The sequence below is a fragment of the Numida meleagris genome, chromosome 3 (assembly GCF_002078875.1).
Source record: "Numida meleagris isolate 19003 breed g44 Domestic line chromosome 3, NumMel1.0, whole genome shotgun sequence".
Classification (NCBI taxonomy): Eukaryota; Metazoa; Chordata; class Aves; order Galliformes; family Numididae; genus Numida; species Numida meleagris.
The window spans coordinates 21,805,781-21,822,019 of NC_034411.1; the positions used below are offsets into that span (position 1 = coordinate 21,805,781).

At 40.6% G+C, this 16,239-nt stretch overlaps 1 protein-coding gene across 1 annotated transcript in view; it reads right to left on the reverse strand.

Moving 5' to 3' along the window:
- Nucleotides 1-16,239, reverse strand: part of PPP2R5A (protein phosphatase 2 regulatory subunit B'alpha) — a 42,009-nt gene that overhangs the window by 2,366 nt on the left and 23,404 nt on the right. Inside the window, exons 3-11 of the mRNA XM_021392443.1 lie at nucleotides 16,118-16,219; nucleotides 12,057-12,149; nucleotides 9,681-9,811; nucleotides 9,436-9,495; nucleotides 8,159-8,267; nucleotides 6,222-6,275; nucleotides 2,829-2,879; nucleotides 1,724-1,843; nucleotides 1,514-1,641 (exon numbers count right to left, since the gene is read on the reverse strand). Coding sequence (XP_021248118.1) covers nucleotides 1,514-1,641; nucleotides 1,724-1,843; nucleotides 2,829-2,879; nucleotides 6,222-6,275; nucleotides 8,159-8,267; nucleotides 9,436-9,495; nucleotides 9,681-9,811; nucleotides 12,057-12,149; nucleotides 16,118-16,219 — 848 coding nt within the window. The remainder of the gene's footprint in view (nucleotides 1-1,513; nucleotides 1,642-1,723; nucleotides 1,844-2,828; nucleotides 2,880-6,221; nucleotides 6,276-8,158; nucleotides 8,268-9,435; nucleotides 9,496-9,680; nucleotides 9,812-12,056; nucleotides 12,150-16,117; nucleotides 16,220-16,239) is intronic.

Here is a 16,239-nt window from a genome sequence, read left to right on the forward strand (position 1 = left end):
CACGTGGCTTAATGCAGCTGCTGAAGGCTCTCCCAGAAACGCCAGTGGACGGGGGCAATTTTGGTGCTCGCACACTGCTCGAGGTGACGTGGGAGCGTCAGCTCACCAACCACTGCAGACAGCGCAGTTACTTCAAGAAACCAAATGGCTCCAACAGTACTGCTGTGTTTTATGTGAATTGGAAGTCTTGACAGCCACAGATCATTTTCCTTTGACTCTATTTGTGAAGACAGATATTCTTACATCAGTCAGTTACCTTAGTAAATACTGTAATGTTTATCTCCTTTCAGCCCGCTCTGAATTATTACCCACAAACCTGCAGAAATTGCAGTAAGCATGAAAAAGGTGCCTATCTTTCAGCTTATCCCTAATCAAAAAAGGTAAGCTGTAAGGTAAGCTGTCTCCCCCCTCGTTCCCCTCGCTAGCAGTTCACCTTCACGCAGCAGTATGGAGCGTAAGGCTGTAGAGCAGGGGTGCCGTGCAGTCATCACCTTGAAAAACGAGTGAAAGAAAAATCTAAGGAAGTAACCAAAGGACCACTGTCTTTTCAGTACACTTCGTTCCTTGTGGCACTTCGAGATCTCTCTCCTGATCAGCAGAGGCCTCACGCTCACCCAAAATGCAGAGTAGCCTTGGCCTCCCCGCACACTGTTTGAATGCTGGCTGTCTCGTGGTTTGAAGACAAGAGCTTACTTAGGTTACTGGTTTTCTGAGAGGAAAAGCTTAATCCTAAGTGAATAATGAAGGCCACGCTGGACAGGTAGATGGATGTAAATATGCTTCTCTGTCTTTCAGATCAGATTAAAACCACAGGGCTTGCTTCCTGAACTTCCTGCTCCTCAAAGTATACAGTCAACTTGTGTCTCTCATGTCCTTCCTAAAGTGAAGAGCACCTTCTGGCTGCAGCTAGGGAAGAGGGACACCGTGCAGATTAGTTGAGGCCTGCAGGCACTATTAACACCCCAAGAATCAGGTCTCCTCCTCCAGTAGTTCTATTCAGGCTCAGCTGGGACGTTTGCATGGACGCACACCACCTAGATACATTCAGAATAATTTCAGTCTCTGAGGGCTCTTAACAGGTGTCTGATTTGCTTCAGACCGCAGAGGGCTCCTGCCTACCTGGGCTTCTGCCCATAAAAAGCGTTACGTTCCACACTGCCTCAGTTTAGGGTGCTTGGCACAGCCACACTTCACTTTTTTTTTTCCCCAGCATTTCAGTGTCATTACTTTCAAATATAAAAAAAACATATTAAGTAGGAAATTAAATAACCAACGCCTAAGACCAAGTGTCATTAGAATATCACAACGGCCATCCAAGTCCCTCATTTTCTGGGTAAATTCCAGTTCTCCATCACAATGCAGAACAGTGAAAGCAGGATATTGCTGAAACTGGCATCTATTTTAGCAGATTTCATCTAAGTCAAAATGAAGACTTATTTACAAGGTTATGATCTCAACTCAAAACAGTAGGCTAATGCGGTGTTTGGTACTACAGATAGTTAACATTACTTACGGGTTCCAGTGTTCTTTGGAGATCTTATATAAGCTACCAAACATAATTGGTAGAATTTTATCAATATTCTCTTCAATCAGACTAAGAATATATTCATTATTCCAGAAGTACAAAGCTCTTTCTGCAACCTGAAACACAAAGGTTAGGGGTCAGTGACCAGAAAACAAATTACTACAGGTGATTTTTTGATAGGTTTGGTTTTGTTTTTACCTGAAAATGCGAACTTGACACACACTTGGATATTTGCTTAAATAAAGGCTCTTCTATTTTTTTGAATTGTGTCGGCTCTATTACATCTAAGATTTCTTCAATTTCACCTAAAAACATGACCTGTTTGTATAAAAGAAATACATCAGCAAGTATGAGAATGTTTTGTATTGACAGTGTAAACAGAAACAAAATACGGCTTAAGCGTGAGAACATGCACAGAACAGCCAGCACAGCACCTCAGGGATGCACAGGCTTTTCTGCAGGCTGAACGAAGGCAGCCATTGGTGCCAGCAAGCAGCACACAGCTCCCGCCCTGAGGCCTTCCTTTGTGTGACTGCTCTAGCACCTAACGGAGCTGCTTTTGGGGAATGTTTTTCTTTACTGTTAAAAACAGCTGCAACATTTTACTTCCAAAGTATCTGCAGAGGTTACCTTCGCCATCTGCACAGTAGCTTCAGAAGTGGCAAATAGTTACTATTGGTTTCAACCTGGAGCCAGCGGGACAGCAGGCAGACAGCGTGGAAAAAATCAATGCCCCACAACCCAACAGGGAAGCAGTGCTGAAGGACCCCGCTCTCAGGAGCTAGCAGAGGTGAGCTGGGGTGGCATAAATCCAACTCCCAACTATGCTCACTTTAATTACAGAGAAGAAAAGCCAGCCAGAAAAAAAACAACTTCCCAAGACCATTAAGAGTTATTCTCATCCTGTGGCAAATGAATGTACGTGCACTTCACCAGACTTCTATTCAGCATCTCAGTGGCTATGTCTGGGTCGTGGTACAGATGACTGATTGCCTCCAGCACAGTGTGACCACTATAGCACTTCTCACCTCAAAAATCTTTTTCTCTATGCAATATCTTAATTAGATTGAACTTTTAGCATGGTTTTAGTATAGCGGCATCAATACACACCACAGTGAGAACTGACATGCCAAAAAATTGCACTGAGTTGCATGACAAAGGTGAGGGCTCTTTAGTTTCAAGAGCTGCAAGTGTTTTGCGAGATCTCTTGAGAAGCACAGCAGAGGTTGGGAGCATGACCCCGCCACGCTGCTCTGTGCAGCACAGCAGACAAGAAACAAGAGAGAGAAAAGACAAAAACAACCTCTTTCTGACTGCAAGTTTTCGGCCAAAATTTGAGCAGTCCTCTGATTACCTATAGGAGAAACACAAAGAAGTTAAACCAGGACACATTTCTGATGCATATTTGATAAGATGGAGGAGAAAAAAACCCACACGAGTTGGTTTCTCCCTCTCCAGAGGTTCCATAAAAACTGAATACAGCTAAAAGCAATTCCATGAAAATAAATACTTTGTCTCATTTAAATTTATCTTGCTTTGGTTATCAGAATAATTTCAACCTCATCACTTCAAAAGTCTTTGGTTATCCACTCCTACCGCACTACGTACACTGACTGACAGCACGTTGATCTCATCAAGGCATCACCAAATGCAGTTCATTCCCCCGCAGCTGCACTGCCATTACTTGTTCCCTCCTGACCCGTACGCTGGGGAGCACCGCACCTGGTGGGGTTTTGCAGGCAAAGAGGAAGCAGTGCACAGACTGCACAGGGCAAACAGAGGGGTCCTGGTCTCCACCACATCCTTTTTTCTTCTATAATTTCAAATCTCAAAGGCTGGAAGCTAGAAATGATGGGAACTTACAGAGAAAATGAAACTATCTCATGTAAGACTGGAAAAACCCTTTGGGAAACATAATTGGAAAGCACAGCCCCTAAGAGGGGCGGGGGAGGAGAGAAACAACCACCACCAAAAGGAGCAGCAGCTCTAGAACATTTCGTAGAACAAACAGCACCCGACCTGCAGAACTAACGCTGGCTGAAGAAAGCCCAAACTGCACCTTTTGGATGCAGAGACATTCCTCAAGCACTGCAAACTTTCATTCTGAGCAAAGACCTCTGCTTCTATGGTTTAACAGCACCTAACAGATCATACCCAACTGTAGAACTTAACCCACTAAGTGAATGCCTTCCATCCTGCATTTTTCCCCATCTGTTTTTTTCTTCCCAGCTGGCTGTTCGGTTCACAGCTGCGCGTACTGTCACAGGTGACATGCTGACAGTTAGTTAATGACGTTAGGTGCTCACAAGATTTTATCCTGGGATATGCAAACTAGAAGTCTGGCTGTCACTTCAGGTGAAACTCAGCAAGTGAGGATTTCATATTTTTAAAGAACAAATCGGAACACTTAACAGTCTGCCAGCACCTTCCCTTCCCCCAAACAGTGCAAGAAAACCGGAAGAATTTCAGATGGGTAGGTACATGTGCCTAAGAAAAGCTACTAGAACCTAACATACATCTCTGTAACCTGGAGCATGAACGTACTGCTCTTGGAAGCACAGAACTGGGTCAGCTGCCACAGTGCTGTTTCCAGCAGTGGGCAATGAGCGCTGAATATACTTCAAACTACATGGACTCACGTTCTCAACTCTGCAAAGAAGTAACATACTCGCTATGAAGTGCAAACCTCTACAACATACCTGTTCCTTGCTCTTAAGAGAGAGTATCAGCTTGCAGCTTGACCACAGTCTTACACCGAAACGCTGATCGATGCACATTTAAGTTCATAGCCTTTATTCCAAGAACCGCACAAACGTAGATCTGAAGTCGTGCTGTTCTCACAGCACAAAATGCATGTGGTTAATATTCCTCCCAGGGCTACGAGATTCCTGTAAAGCTGACTTACACCAGCAGGCACCTGCTAGACAACTTCCATACTAGGGCTGCACATTCAGCCTGATTCTCATGAAATGAAATTCCATCCATGTAAAGGCTGTGGCACTCAGCAGGGTTAGGTAATGAGCTCCTGTCAGCTCTGCAAACATCAAGACCGACCTAAGGCAGCCTACCATAGTTACACGAGCTCGGAACGCACGTCCTCTGCATCGACCCTGAGAGACAATTCCTGCCAGAAAAATAACAGGGGAGTACTCGTGAAGCCTTCTGATGGACTTCTTAAAATACTACTTCGCCTGAAGACAAACAAAAAATCCGTTCGCTATTTCCTCAGTTGCCCTATCCAATTTTAACATTTACATTTAAACCCCTTCAAGTTTCTTGCATCTTCGCTTACTATCATGTATTAGCTTTTACTCTTCCTTTATAAAGGCAATTTTACTATAAGTTCACATTAATAACCAAAGCCAGCAGAGGCAGTGACTCCGCAGTGAGGCTTTGTGTCTCCTCTATTATGAATTTGTGCTGATGAAGAGGTGACCACAGCTGTATACTGTGACTCAAGCAAAGTCTCAGAACTGTAGTGGGGCACTCCTACTTCAAAAAGCCCTGCCGCCTTCTTGCTTCTAAGTCTGGGCTTGGATCCTACAGCACGGTTCAGTAAAGTCACATCACGAAGTTCTGACTTTGTGACATTGTGACATCACTCCATCTTGCAGGTTTTCATGTCATACTATACATTTGTTGCTCACGTGTCATCCTTAACTGTCAAGGTACCTGGCTTGTTTTATCACTTGGCTTAAGGAATACAGCTTACACAATTCCTTTCTCCTCCCGCTATGCAAGGAAACACGTTTATTGCCCAGTCAAGCCGGCAGCACTGCCGTGCAGCAGGGAGGAAGCTTCTTCAAGCAGACAGGACAAATTTACGGGCAGCCAGGCCTAGCCGCACCACCTGCGTCATAGCTTGCCTTCTGGTGAGGAACATCAATACTAAGTGCCCCGTAGAAAGAAGCTTTCACTGAAAGATTGGGGAAGATCTATATTGTTTTCACAAAGCTGTTTTTAAAGGAGGGAAACAAACCAACGTTTCACACAAGCTCTCCATTTTTCTGTCACAAGAAGTAAGGAAGTATTTACATTTCCAACATACCCTTAGCGGAAGGATTTCGGATGGCTGACCTACTGTTGCTGTCCCGGCTGCTGCAGTGCCGGTCTGTTTCCCCAAGAGCTGCCGCACTGCCCTGCCTGCACGCTGTAAGGGCACAGCCACATTCCCTGCAGGAAGCACTGGGCAGAAGCCACTGATGCCCAAAGCACCTCTAACTGTAGCTGCAGAGAGGTGTCCCAGGAACCAAAGAGACAAACATCACATTTGGAACGTCAGCATCCTTTCTGTCTAAATAAAGTGTAGTTACTCTTTCTCATTTCCATTTTGGGACGGTGTATTCCCTGAAATATTTCAGATTTATGCTAGGCACGAGCCATCCGCACCACAAATCCTGAAACTTAGTTCTTACCAGGAAGGGACACAGCTGTTACGTGCATTCTCGTATGAGGTGATTCATGTGATCTCGGTGGTTCAAACTTTTATTTCACTGTCATCTTGGACATAGGCTAAGAGAAAACCACACTTTCAAACCCAAGATTTTCTCCTACGCTTTTTTTTTTCCCCCCTAAAAAAACGCCTACAGATCTAAATCAAGATATCAGATAGCACTGCTACACAGTTCCAGTGAACTGCACTGAAATACTAAGTTGAAATTAAAACCAGAAAAACACACAACTGAAAAACACTTACAGGCTCTGTTAAAGTCGTATCTTTCTCCAGGAACTGTACAACACAATAGGCGAGCTAGAATATAAGTCACAGAATTATTTAAACAGACACTGGCTAGATACTGCAGCGTAACTAAATAGCACAACTTATAATGAACGCACTTCAGAGCATGAAAAGGAAAAACAGAAAAGAAAGGATAAAACCCCAAACACCACCGTTCTCCCCCACCTTAGTGTTTGCTGCCCAAGGGCCTGAAGAGCAATACTGTATGTTCTATATTTACTTATTTACATGCTGTTTAGTTACTTAGCACACCGTTAAGTGACAAAACAACCATAGCTCTGCCATGAACAGAAGCCACACAATAACCACACATGTACAGAAGCCACACAATAATAGCTGCAGTTCTAGATTCCATCCAGATTGATGGAGAATGTGAGAAATCTCAGTATGCTTCACCTTACAAGGTGAACCAGATACAAAATTATTTCTGCACATTACATGTATATTGCCAAATCTAAAATCAAGAATTACCTTTTTTTTTTTTTTTGAATCTTAACTCCTAAAACAGGTCATTACAACAAGCCTAACTTACTGCTGCTACCCGTAGGGATAAGGATGCCCGTGTGTGGATTCAAAAAAACAGTACATCACACACTAACTTCATAAAATCCCATTAAGGCATTACTGTGCCGTGTATCCACTGTTCAAAGACACAAAGGCTCAAACTTAAGCCAGCTTTAAGACTTCAACTTTTAAGGGCAGGCTACCTGTGCTGTAGAAGCAAAGCAACGAGGTTACACGTGCCTGCAAAGCAGACTCAGTGCTGGTGCAGAAACACAGCGATGGGAATGCTCCTTCATTTCCAAGTGCTGTTTCGGTACACAGCACTAGTAGTTTGTGATGGGATGGGCGAGTAGCCTGGTCAACAAACCAAACGCTGCTTTCCAGTATTCAGTACAGCTGAGTTTAGAGCATCCTTTCAGGTACCAATGGACGAGGTTAAACATATCACAGGAAAAGGACAGCTTGCTGTACTGATCTATCAATGGGAGTAGCTTTGGCGTGTGACCGGTTCCTTCGTTTCACGTAGCAGCTATTGCACAGTAATAAACCACAAAGAGGAGTGATCTAATCAATTCCTGATTCTCATATGAAGTTTTAACTGAGCTCTTGACTTGATCCTGTCTGTAGGCTATACAGTCATCATGATTTTGCTTTAACTAGAAACTCATTTCCTTGTTTTGTCTATAGAGGAGCTGTATTAGCTGGCAGACTAAGTTAACAAAGCTATTTTTTAATTAGCCACACTGAATTACTTGCAAGTTTACATCAACTGTATTCAATGCTCAAGTGTCATATGTCTGGAAAGAATATACATTATTCCTCCAACAAGATGACGAACGGCCACACTAAGCATAAGAATGGAAATCAAATGAATAACTGCTGCATTCTGACAGCATGTCATGGATCTACATAATTTCTAGCTGAGCCAGAGAGCTATTAAGCATTTCTGCCATTTCTACCCAACACCCTTCCCCCCCTCGCAATGGAATGGTTTTAGAAATAAAGGAGCACTTCTGAAATAAGCACCGAGCCATACTGAGGGTTTCTTGATACACAGCATTTAGGTTACATTAAAAAAAAGAAACGGTAAGAGAACAGAACAAGGGCCTGGGATTAAATGAAGCTTGGAGCGTGAGAGACTGGCAAACCACAAAGCTTCCCTCTTCAGCTGATGCGAGTTCAAATTGCTGTTACGTTCTTTCACTTTTAATACATGCTAAACATTAAGGCAAAATTAACATTTATAAACAAGATCTGCAACATCTTCAAAAACTTGTGTTTGCAAATACCTCCAAATGCTGACATTGTAACACACGTCGCTTCAAATTTTCATTTGCTTCAAATGCAAATACAAAGAAAACCACTGCTCTTAAAAATAGGTGAAAGCTTACCTGTGCATGAAACAAAGCTAATCCCTTTGCAGTATGCATGGGAATCAGAACTTTCATAAGGAACTGTTTGTGTTCCGCTTTCAGTGGCAGTGCAAAACCATTGATAATACTGAAAATGTGAATAAGCAGGATTTATTCTTATTAAAAAATAAAAACAAAACCAAGATTTTTCTAGCAAGAAATAAAGAGTTCCTCTACATTCAACAGACATTCTATTTCTGATTCTATTTCTAACCCCGGTAATTACGAAGCCATAGAATAACTTTACATATACGCAACCTCTGAAGCGTTGGCATCGTGCAAGTTTGGCATCTTGGCAGGCAGAGAGAGAACCACAGTGGAAGCGCACTAACACTCATGAGAGGACTTTTATCATCATCTCCATTAGGTAAAATAATCTAAAGTAAGTTGCTGTGTAATTATATAGCTCATACACATCCGGAAGCTGATCCATTTCATGCAGAATCACTTAAATACAGCTTGCAGAGGAAAAGAATAGGTGGCATATAATTTTTTAATTATTACAACAGTGCAGTTCGAAAATATGTTTTGAGTTTTCCCTCTAAAAATAAAGCTTCAAAGTTGTCACTGATTCAATAACCTTGTTGTACGAGTCAGCCACAGAACAAGTGACAGTCCCTCGGGAAGACCTTTGGTTTTGCTTCCTAGAGTTTAGATAAATCTGAGCAAATGGTATCTCCCATTCGTTTGATTTTCATGATGATTTATTCCATGATACTTCCACAATCTGTAAAGCCACCAGTATTTACAAAGCTTTCTACCATGAAATACATCTGTGTCAGTTTTGAAATATACCACAAAAAGCTTTCGAAGTAAAAATTAAATGACTGAATTAGTGGCAAAAATGGTAATTAAGACACTTTCAAGGCTTTCCTGAGCGCAGTATAAAGAAAATCAGCCTGCTGAAGGTTAAGGCATTGTATTCAACTTGAGAGCTAAAGTTGATGTTCATTTTCCGAACCAAAGAACAAGTACTCTGTTGGATATATTCCTCTCTGTTGGATATATTCCTCAACAAGCGGGGACTCCTGAGGAATATTTTGCCTGTCATCTTTAAAATTTGCATTGAAAAGGAACCATTTATACTCTACATCCTAATCAGATATTCACATGGTAACCCAGACAGCGTTCAATTACATCAGTGGCTGCACTTTATCACTCATTACTGTAATACTCTTCCCATCCCAAAGCAAGGAATCTGAAGCAAGCATTGTCCACAATTACATTTTGTATCTTTTCTGTCAGCTCGAACTTACCTTCCTAATATCTCAAGAAGTTCAGCAACGCCATTGAAGTGCTCTGTTTCATATATAAACCTATTATGAAAAAAAACAAAAATGGAAGCAGATGCTAAGTAATCGTCAGTAAGTTTTAGATATCTGAAAGCCAATCACTGATCGAACCCAGCTCTTTCAGTGCAAGAACAAAGCTCTGCAGTCACAGACTACGAAGGGAAAATATACTATTGCTCAACCTGGACAGACACACAGACAGAGCGTACCTGAGGAAAATGTTATTGATCTGTTTCCTGATGAACGCTCTTAAACCAAGGAATTTTCCATAAATTCGATGAAGAACTGTCTTTAGGAAATCACGTTCTCGTGGGTCTTCACTATCAAAGAGCTCCAGTAACTTTAAAAATTAAATTGAAATTTATTACTTTAGGAAGACTTAAATTTTGTCATGCTACTAATTGATTTGAGCTTTATCTTTAACTTACGAAGTCTGCATCAGCAAAAATAGAATCGGTTTGACTTAATATTTCATTTGGATGTCCAATGTTATTTTCAAAGTTAGATTTGCAATAAAACTGATTTTTTAAGTACACCCAGCAGTTTCATTTCCTTCATATCCAAAAGTCTGCATACAGCAGACATCAGCAAAGCCCTTCCAACAATCGCACTATCAAAATAACAGTGAGATTTTAAGAATGATTTTATCAAATTTGGGTACATGGTCTATACTCAGTCTTCAAGAAATTACAATGAAGCAAATTTGTGTCATACGTTTATGATTTCTTAATTAAAATCTTGTACTACTGATTTCAATATGCTACTCATGCCTTCAAGGTTAAACATAAGCATAATTCTCTGCAGAATCATTTTGCAAGACAAGTCTATGATAAGAATCATGCACATTTCCTCAGGGGACAGAGAGGGAGACAGATGTTTAACAGAATGCAAATGCATTAAAAATGAGCTGGGGACAGGAGGGAAATCTGCAAGTACGAGTTTCTTCATTTCTGCCTGAATCTACTGTCAGTATTTCCCCTGCCCTGTTTTTTTTTTTTTTTTTTTTTTTTTTAATACCTTTTTCCTTCCCACCCCCCCATCCCATTTTCCTCTGATGACCATTCTGGTTTAGTTCCTATACAAAAAACCTCAACATTAATAATTTAATTTTAAAAAAATCGTAAGTTCATAAAAATTCAGCATAAGCTATGAAATTATTAATCGATTCTCTAATACAGATGCCCCAGTAAGCTACTACTATTTTCTACACTTTTTTTCTTCTTGTAGAAGGCTTTCCAAGGGTACAGAAAATACCCTACTCACGTAAAGGCATCAAAAGCTATTCCATTTCCCTTACAGGGCACTATTTTAGGGTTGGGTTTTTTTTTCCTGTATGTCCAAGTAAGAGCATATTCAGAAATACTAACTGTGCTAAATATGTTAGTAACTGAACTCAAGAGATCACTACAGTCTCCTGCTTAGTCCAAATCTGCAAGCTCACATACACCTACACCAAGCAGCAGCGGGGACTGGGAACTGGTGTTCAAGAACTTCACTCAGGCTCATTTCGTGTCTATATTTGGAAGGAATTTCTCAGGGTCACTATTGCACTTTCTCCCACAAACAGCTCGGTGTGCTTTGCACCATCTTTATTATACTCTAGGGAAAGATCTTGTGAAACATCAGGAGCCGAAATACTGCAACATAGCTCTTAAGAACTGCGGGCCAGTCAGTAAATTGGACACGCATGGCCAATAGTTCAGCAGGAGCTTTAGGTCTGAATTCTGTATGGAAGTTGAACAAAATAGAGAAGGGAACACCTATAAACAAGAACGGTAAACCCAAACAAGTGGGCATATAAACAGTCACTGAAGGCAACAAAAGCAGAAGCATTCATCTACGTTTTCACTTCTCATTGCTGTACTGTGATGGCCTACTCACTCTCAAGCTTTTCCTTGAAAAATGAGCATCTGCCCACAGTAAAAATCCCCAGTGAGGTAACCCTGAACAAGAATTGTTACAGTATCATACAGCCTAATTCCTTGACAAGCTAGGTTTGATGTCCTGCTTCACTTTTCTTCATAGTTACTTTGTACGGTGAAACAACTTTGCACTGTTTTCTCATGCACTCTCATTTGATTTTCCTTCTGTGTTTAATACACCACAGTATGAGGATGACACCATCCAGTAATACCTCAGCACATGCTGGAACAGATTTCACGTACATTAAGTTACTTATTCATAGGAAAAACAATTTTGCTGTAAGATTTCCCATCATAAATCTCTATGTAGAAAACAGACATCAAAGCACTACAACAGTGTAATTGGCACGCAGTTGATTTGACTGGAGGTAAGTTACAAATCATTAAAAACACAACTTGCATTAACAAAAAATAAAAATCTTGCGTTGCAAAGCAAAGAGGGTAATATCTGAAAACAAAATGTTCCTGAAGTCGCTAATTAGTAATTAATGCCTGTGCGGCATGACACACCGTTCATTTAGAGTGCGGCAGAAATCACCGCTGAAACAGCTAGAACTGAACCCTCTGTCAAAATGAAAGCTTTAGTATCACCTCAGCTGAACAACCATCAGGTAAGCCTGAGAGGCAACCTTTAAATCTGAGGTAGGAAACCTCTCTACTTACCTGCTGTACAAATTTCTGGTCAATGTATCTCTTTGCAATGCTAGGCTGAAAATCCGGGCTTTCCAAAAATCTTAGGAAAAATTCATACACCAACTACAAACAACAAAGTGAGAATTTTGACCAAGTTAATAAGTACAACAAACTATAGATCTTATCCCCTACCCGAGTCACTGGGACTATTCATGCACTTAGCACTTAGAAATGAAAACCATCATGGCATCTAGTGAAATTTACTGTAAGCATCAAGTGCATTTTAATTCCCAGAAGACTCTAAGCTTAACGCATAATTAACTGAAAATATCACTCTACAACAAAAACAAAGTATTACACAAATTCACATTTCCTACTACATTAAGAATGCATTATGTAGAAATAAGTTACCAAACACTTACCAGCGCTGAGGGTAAAATTAAGTGCTCTAACATTACTTAATTCCCTAAAAACAGATTGAGAAAAGTTTGCTAAGTGCTCCTGAGGTCAGTTTGCAGATATAAGCTCCAAAAACGGCCATAGTGGAAAGCTGAAGGAATACATACAAACTTCAGTGCTTGGCACAGCGTTACATTTCTATGCTCTGGGCATTCCGTTCAAACAGTAAGACCTCCTGCAGATTTACCCTCAATATCCTGTACATTTTGTAGTGTATTCTTTCTACTGACTTCAAGTCCCCATTCACTGTGACCCCGTAAGGGCCACAGACAGACAGGAGATGGAAGCAGCAGGGGCCTGAGGCAGCAGAGCAAGGCACGGAAATGGCAGAGCACAAGTCCCATACTTCTGGATTCATCACAAGTCCAAGACAAATAACCGTGTGTATCCACAACAACGGCAGGTGGGGGAGGATGCATGCAACCTTCCAATTTATAAAATACACCTCAGGCATCTCTTAAGTAAGGCAGAACTGAGAGGAAAGATGTCTTCAGATCAACTGCATTCAGGGCCTCTGATGTTTTTCAATCCCTATTGCTTAGCTCAGGTATAGTTAAATGATGAGCAATAACACTAGAGTACAATCTAGACAAATACAAACACACTGACTGGATTGAGGAACGCAACCTACGCAGAGGTCACATATACAGGCATGTATTTCAACAGTTACCACTAGGAAGAGTTATTAAACCATGGCTACTCATCTTTTTCAAGCTACAAATTAGATAAACGTTGTAGTGGTTTGTACTGAAATGGGAAACATCTTACTGGAGGGAGATTAGCAGAGCATCATGGGAATTCACGTCAGAATTAAATTTCATTAAGTATTGAATTCGGATATTACATATTTCTATCAGCAAACACAACAAGAATAGTTATATGAAAGCTGCTGGAAGAAGGGTCGGGTACTGGTTCTGAATGCTAGGATGACAAAGATCCCCAGCTACACAGCAAAGCCACAGCAATGACAAATGAAATCCTGGGATTTTCCAGTAAGATAATGACAGAACAGAGAGAGGTGTGTAGTACTATATGTGCTGGAGAAAACATATTCAGACCTGAAAGGATACAGAGGAGCTGCTAGAACTGCCAAGGGCCAGAGTACCAACTCTTATGAGCCAAGACTAAATAGGTCTGTTTTGTTTACCCTAAAGGAAGGCAGGGAGAGACGACAATTATGGCTTCTTTCCATAAATAGATATGGGAACTGGGATAAACATCCAGCAGAAGAATGAGGCTAAAGCATAATGCTCTAATAGAGTCTTGGTACAAACTGTCCGAGATTACTCAAGGTTTTAGAATAGATGTGTCAAATCTATAAAATAGACTAAATCAATATTAATGCAAGATTCTCAATATGTGATGACATAGCATGTCTCATTTCTAATACAGAGAGAAGATCCATTAGTTACCATGTGAATGCTCTGTATAATCCAAGCAAGTCTGGAACCACAATTGTTGATACTGTTCTTAAAGATAGGAGCTTTCAGAAAAACAAACATTTAGTGCTCAAAGATCCACATACAGCTACTCAAGCCATGCTTAAAAATGTACAGATAGTAAAAGGTAGCAAGAAACTTTGGAATTCCTTGGAAACCAAGGGAAATCTAGGAAACTTTATCCATGGTGTTTCAAGCTGTAATGGCCATTTCTGGATACTCAGCCTCCCCCTTCTCCCCTGCGCTAATTCTTGCAAACAGAAGCACAATCCTGAGTATCAGCAAGGGGAACAAGGGTGGGTTCTAGACGCAGCAGACACTGGCTACTTTTATCTTAAAAAACAAACAATAAAACAGACAGGTATGTTTAACCTTCCTGAGCATAACTGAAGTGCTGCCATTAGGAATACTAAATCATGGGGAGAATTGTTGGATTTGGTGGTGTCAGTTCTCAAAGCCAGTCTGTTTGGGTAACAGTTATGGCAAATAACTACTATGATGTTTTGGTGATTCAGTGTTCATTATTGTAGAGACCACTGGAGTACTACTGCTTTGAGCTAACGATTCCATCATCTACCTATAGCTCCCTAAGCCCAGAAACACAGGGTGGTTCTAACGCCAACTTGTCCTATCTAGTTTGGTTGCTACAAACCACCTTGAGTATTACTTTAAAGCTACATCTTTCAAGTGGCTCTAGTTTTTACTGAAGGTCTACAGTCTTTTTTAGTGGCTACACATGCTGCTGGTAACTTACTAAGCTATTATCTGCAACATTACGTTACAGTGAAATATCAACACATTCAACAGAAGAGAGAACAGTAGAGTCAAATACATTTTTTTCTTTTCCCTCCCAGAAAACTGGCTACGTGACAGACACCAATTTTGAGTTCTACCATCCAGACACATGAACCATGAAATAAAGGCGAGAAAAAAACACAAACTATTTCCATTGTGCTGCACTGAGCAAATCTATTCCAAAGACCAGGATGATCGAGTGCAGGAGCAGGAAATCCACGATCAGTAATCAGACAGCCGGACCAAAACTCAGTTAGAAAAAGGCAAAGGAAAAAGCCGAAAATAAAATTTCAAATAATGACACACAACACAGAGCTCTTCCAATTTCTTGCAAGACAAGCCTAAAGCACAAAGTGAAATGGTCAGAGAAACCACAAGTTTTGTTTTGTTTTTTTCCTGTAAGAACTATAGTTTACTCATGTCCTAAAGTGAACCGAGCAAACATTTACGAATTTTATTCCTGGGAGACAGGAGCATTTGGAAGTCAAATGATGCCTCTAGGGACTTTAAGAGACATTTGCGTAGCCTTTGTGTAACCCCCTGCTGCATGGGGAGACACATGCCCCTCATAAGGACATACAATATTATATCTTCATGCAGTACCATAACGACAGAGGGGAGTGGATGGCATACAGATACACAGCAGCTATTAATCTTCTACTCACTATTAGAAGTTGCTACACAACACATTTTATTTAACAGACACTACTTTTTGCAAACTCATCGGTGAGCTACCTGAGAACTTGGATGATGACAAGTGATTTAGGATTGTTCAACTTGTAACAGTTAATTGAGAAAAATTCAGCAGGAGCACAAGTAAATCATGTCATTGATACAGCAACGCTATAAAATCACAAGATTGGTAGAGGAGCACAACAATAGAATAACTAACCTACTGTTAGCAAACAACAATGCCTATATTGTAAAGTTTTTGAACAGAGGGAGGGAAGAATGAGGAGATATCTATTTCTTGCTCAGAAGACAAATAAAAGCTATTACTGTTGTTATTGTGAGGAGAAACTGAATTGTTAACATTCACTTATATTTTATCAAAATCATACCAGAATGCATCAAGTGCAGAAAACAGACCTCCTAAATAAAGCACATAATTACCCAGAACATCCATACATTTTTAACACTTGACACACACACGCCACACTTCAGCACTATAAATCACTCAAAACAAGAATGAGTACTTAAACAGTTTGGAATGCTTATGTTTTGCCACATTCATACAAGTAAGAAAAACACCACTTCTTTCCCTCTTCCAAGCATAGAAACACAGTTATATTCTTATAAAACCAATTCTGACTTTCTTAACAAAGGTACAAAACTACTCAGGTATCTATTCACAGTTCTTGCCTTACAAGAAAGCTTGACAATAAAGGAATCACACACCTGTATGTGGGGCCATGAGGCTTCAAGAGTTGGCTCATCTTCTTCTGGATCAAAATCAGGGTTATCGCTAGGTGGAAGTGTTCTGAAAATATTAGAACTAATCTGTAATGGAAAAAAATATA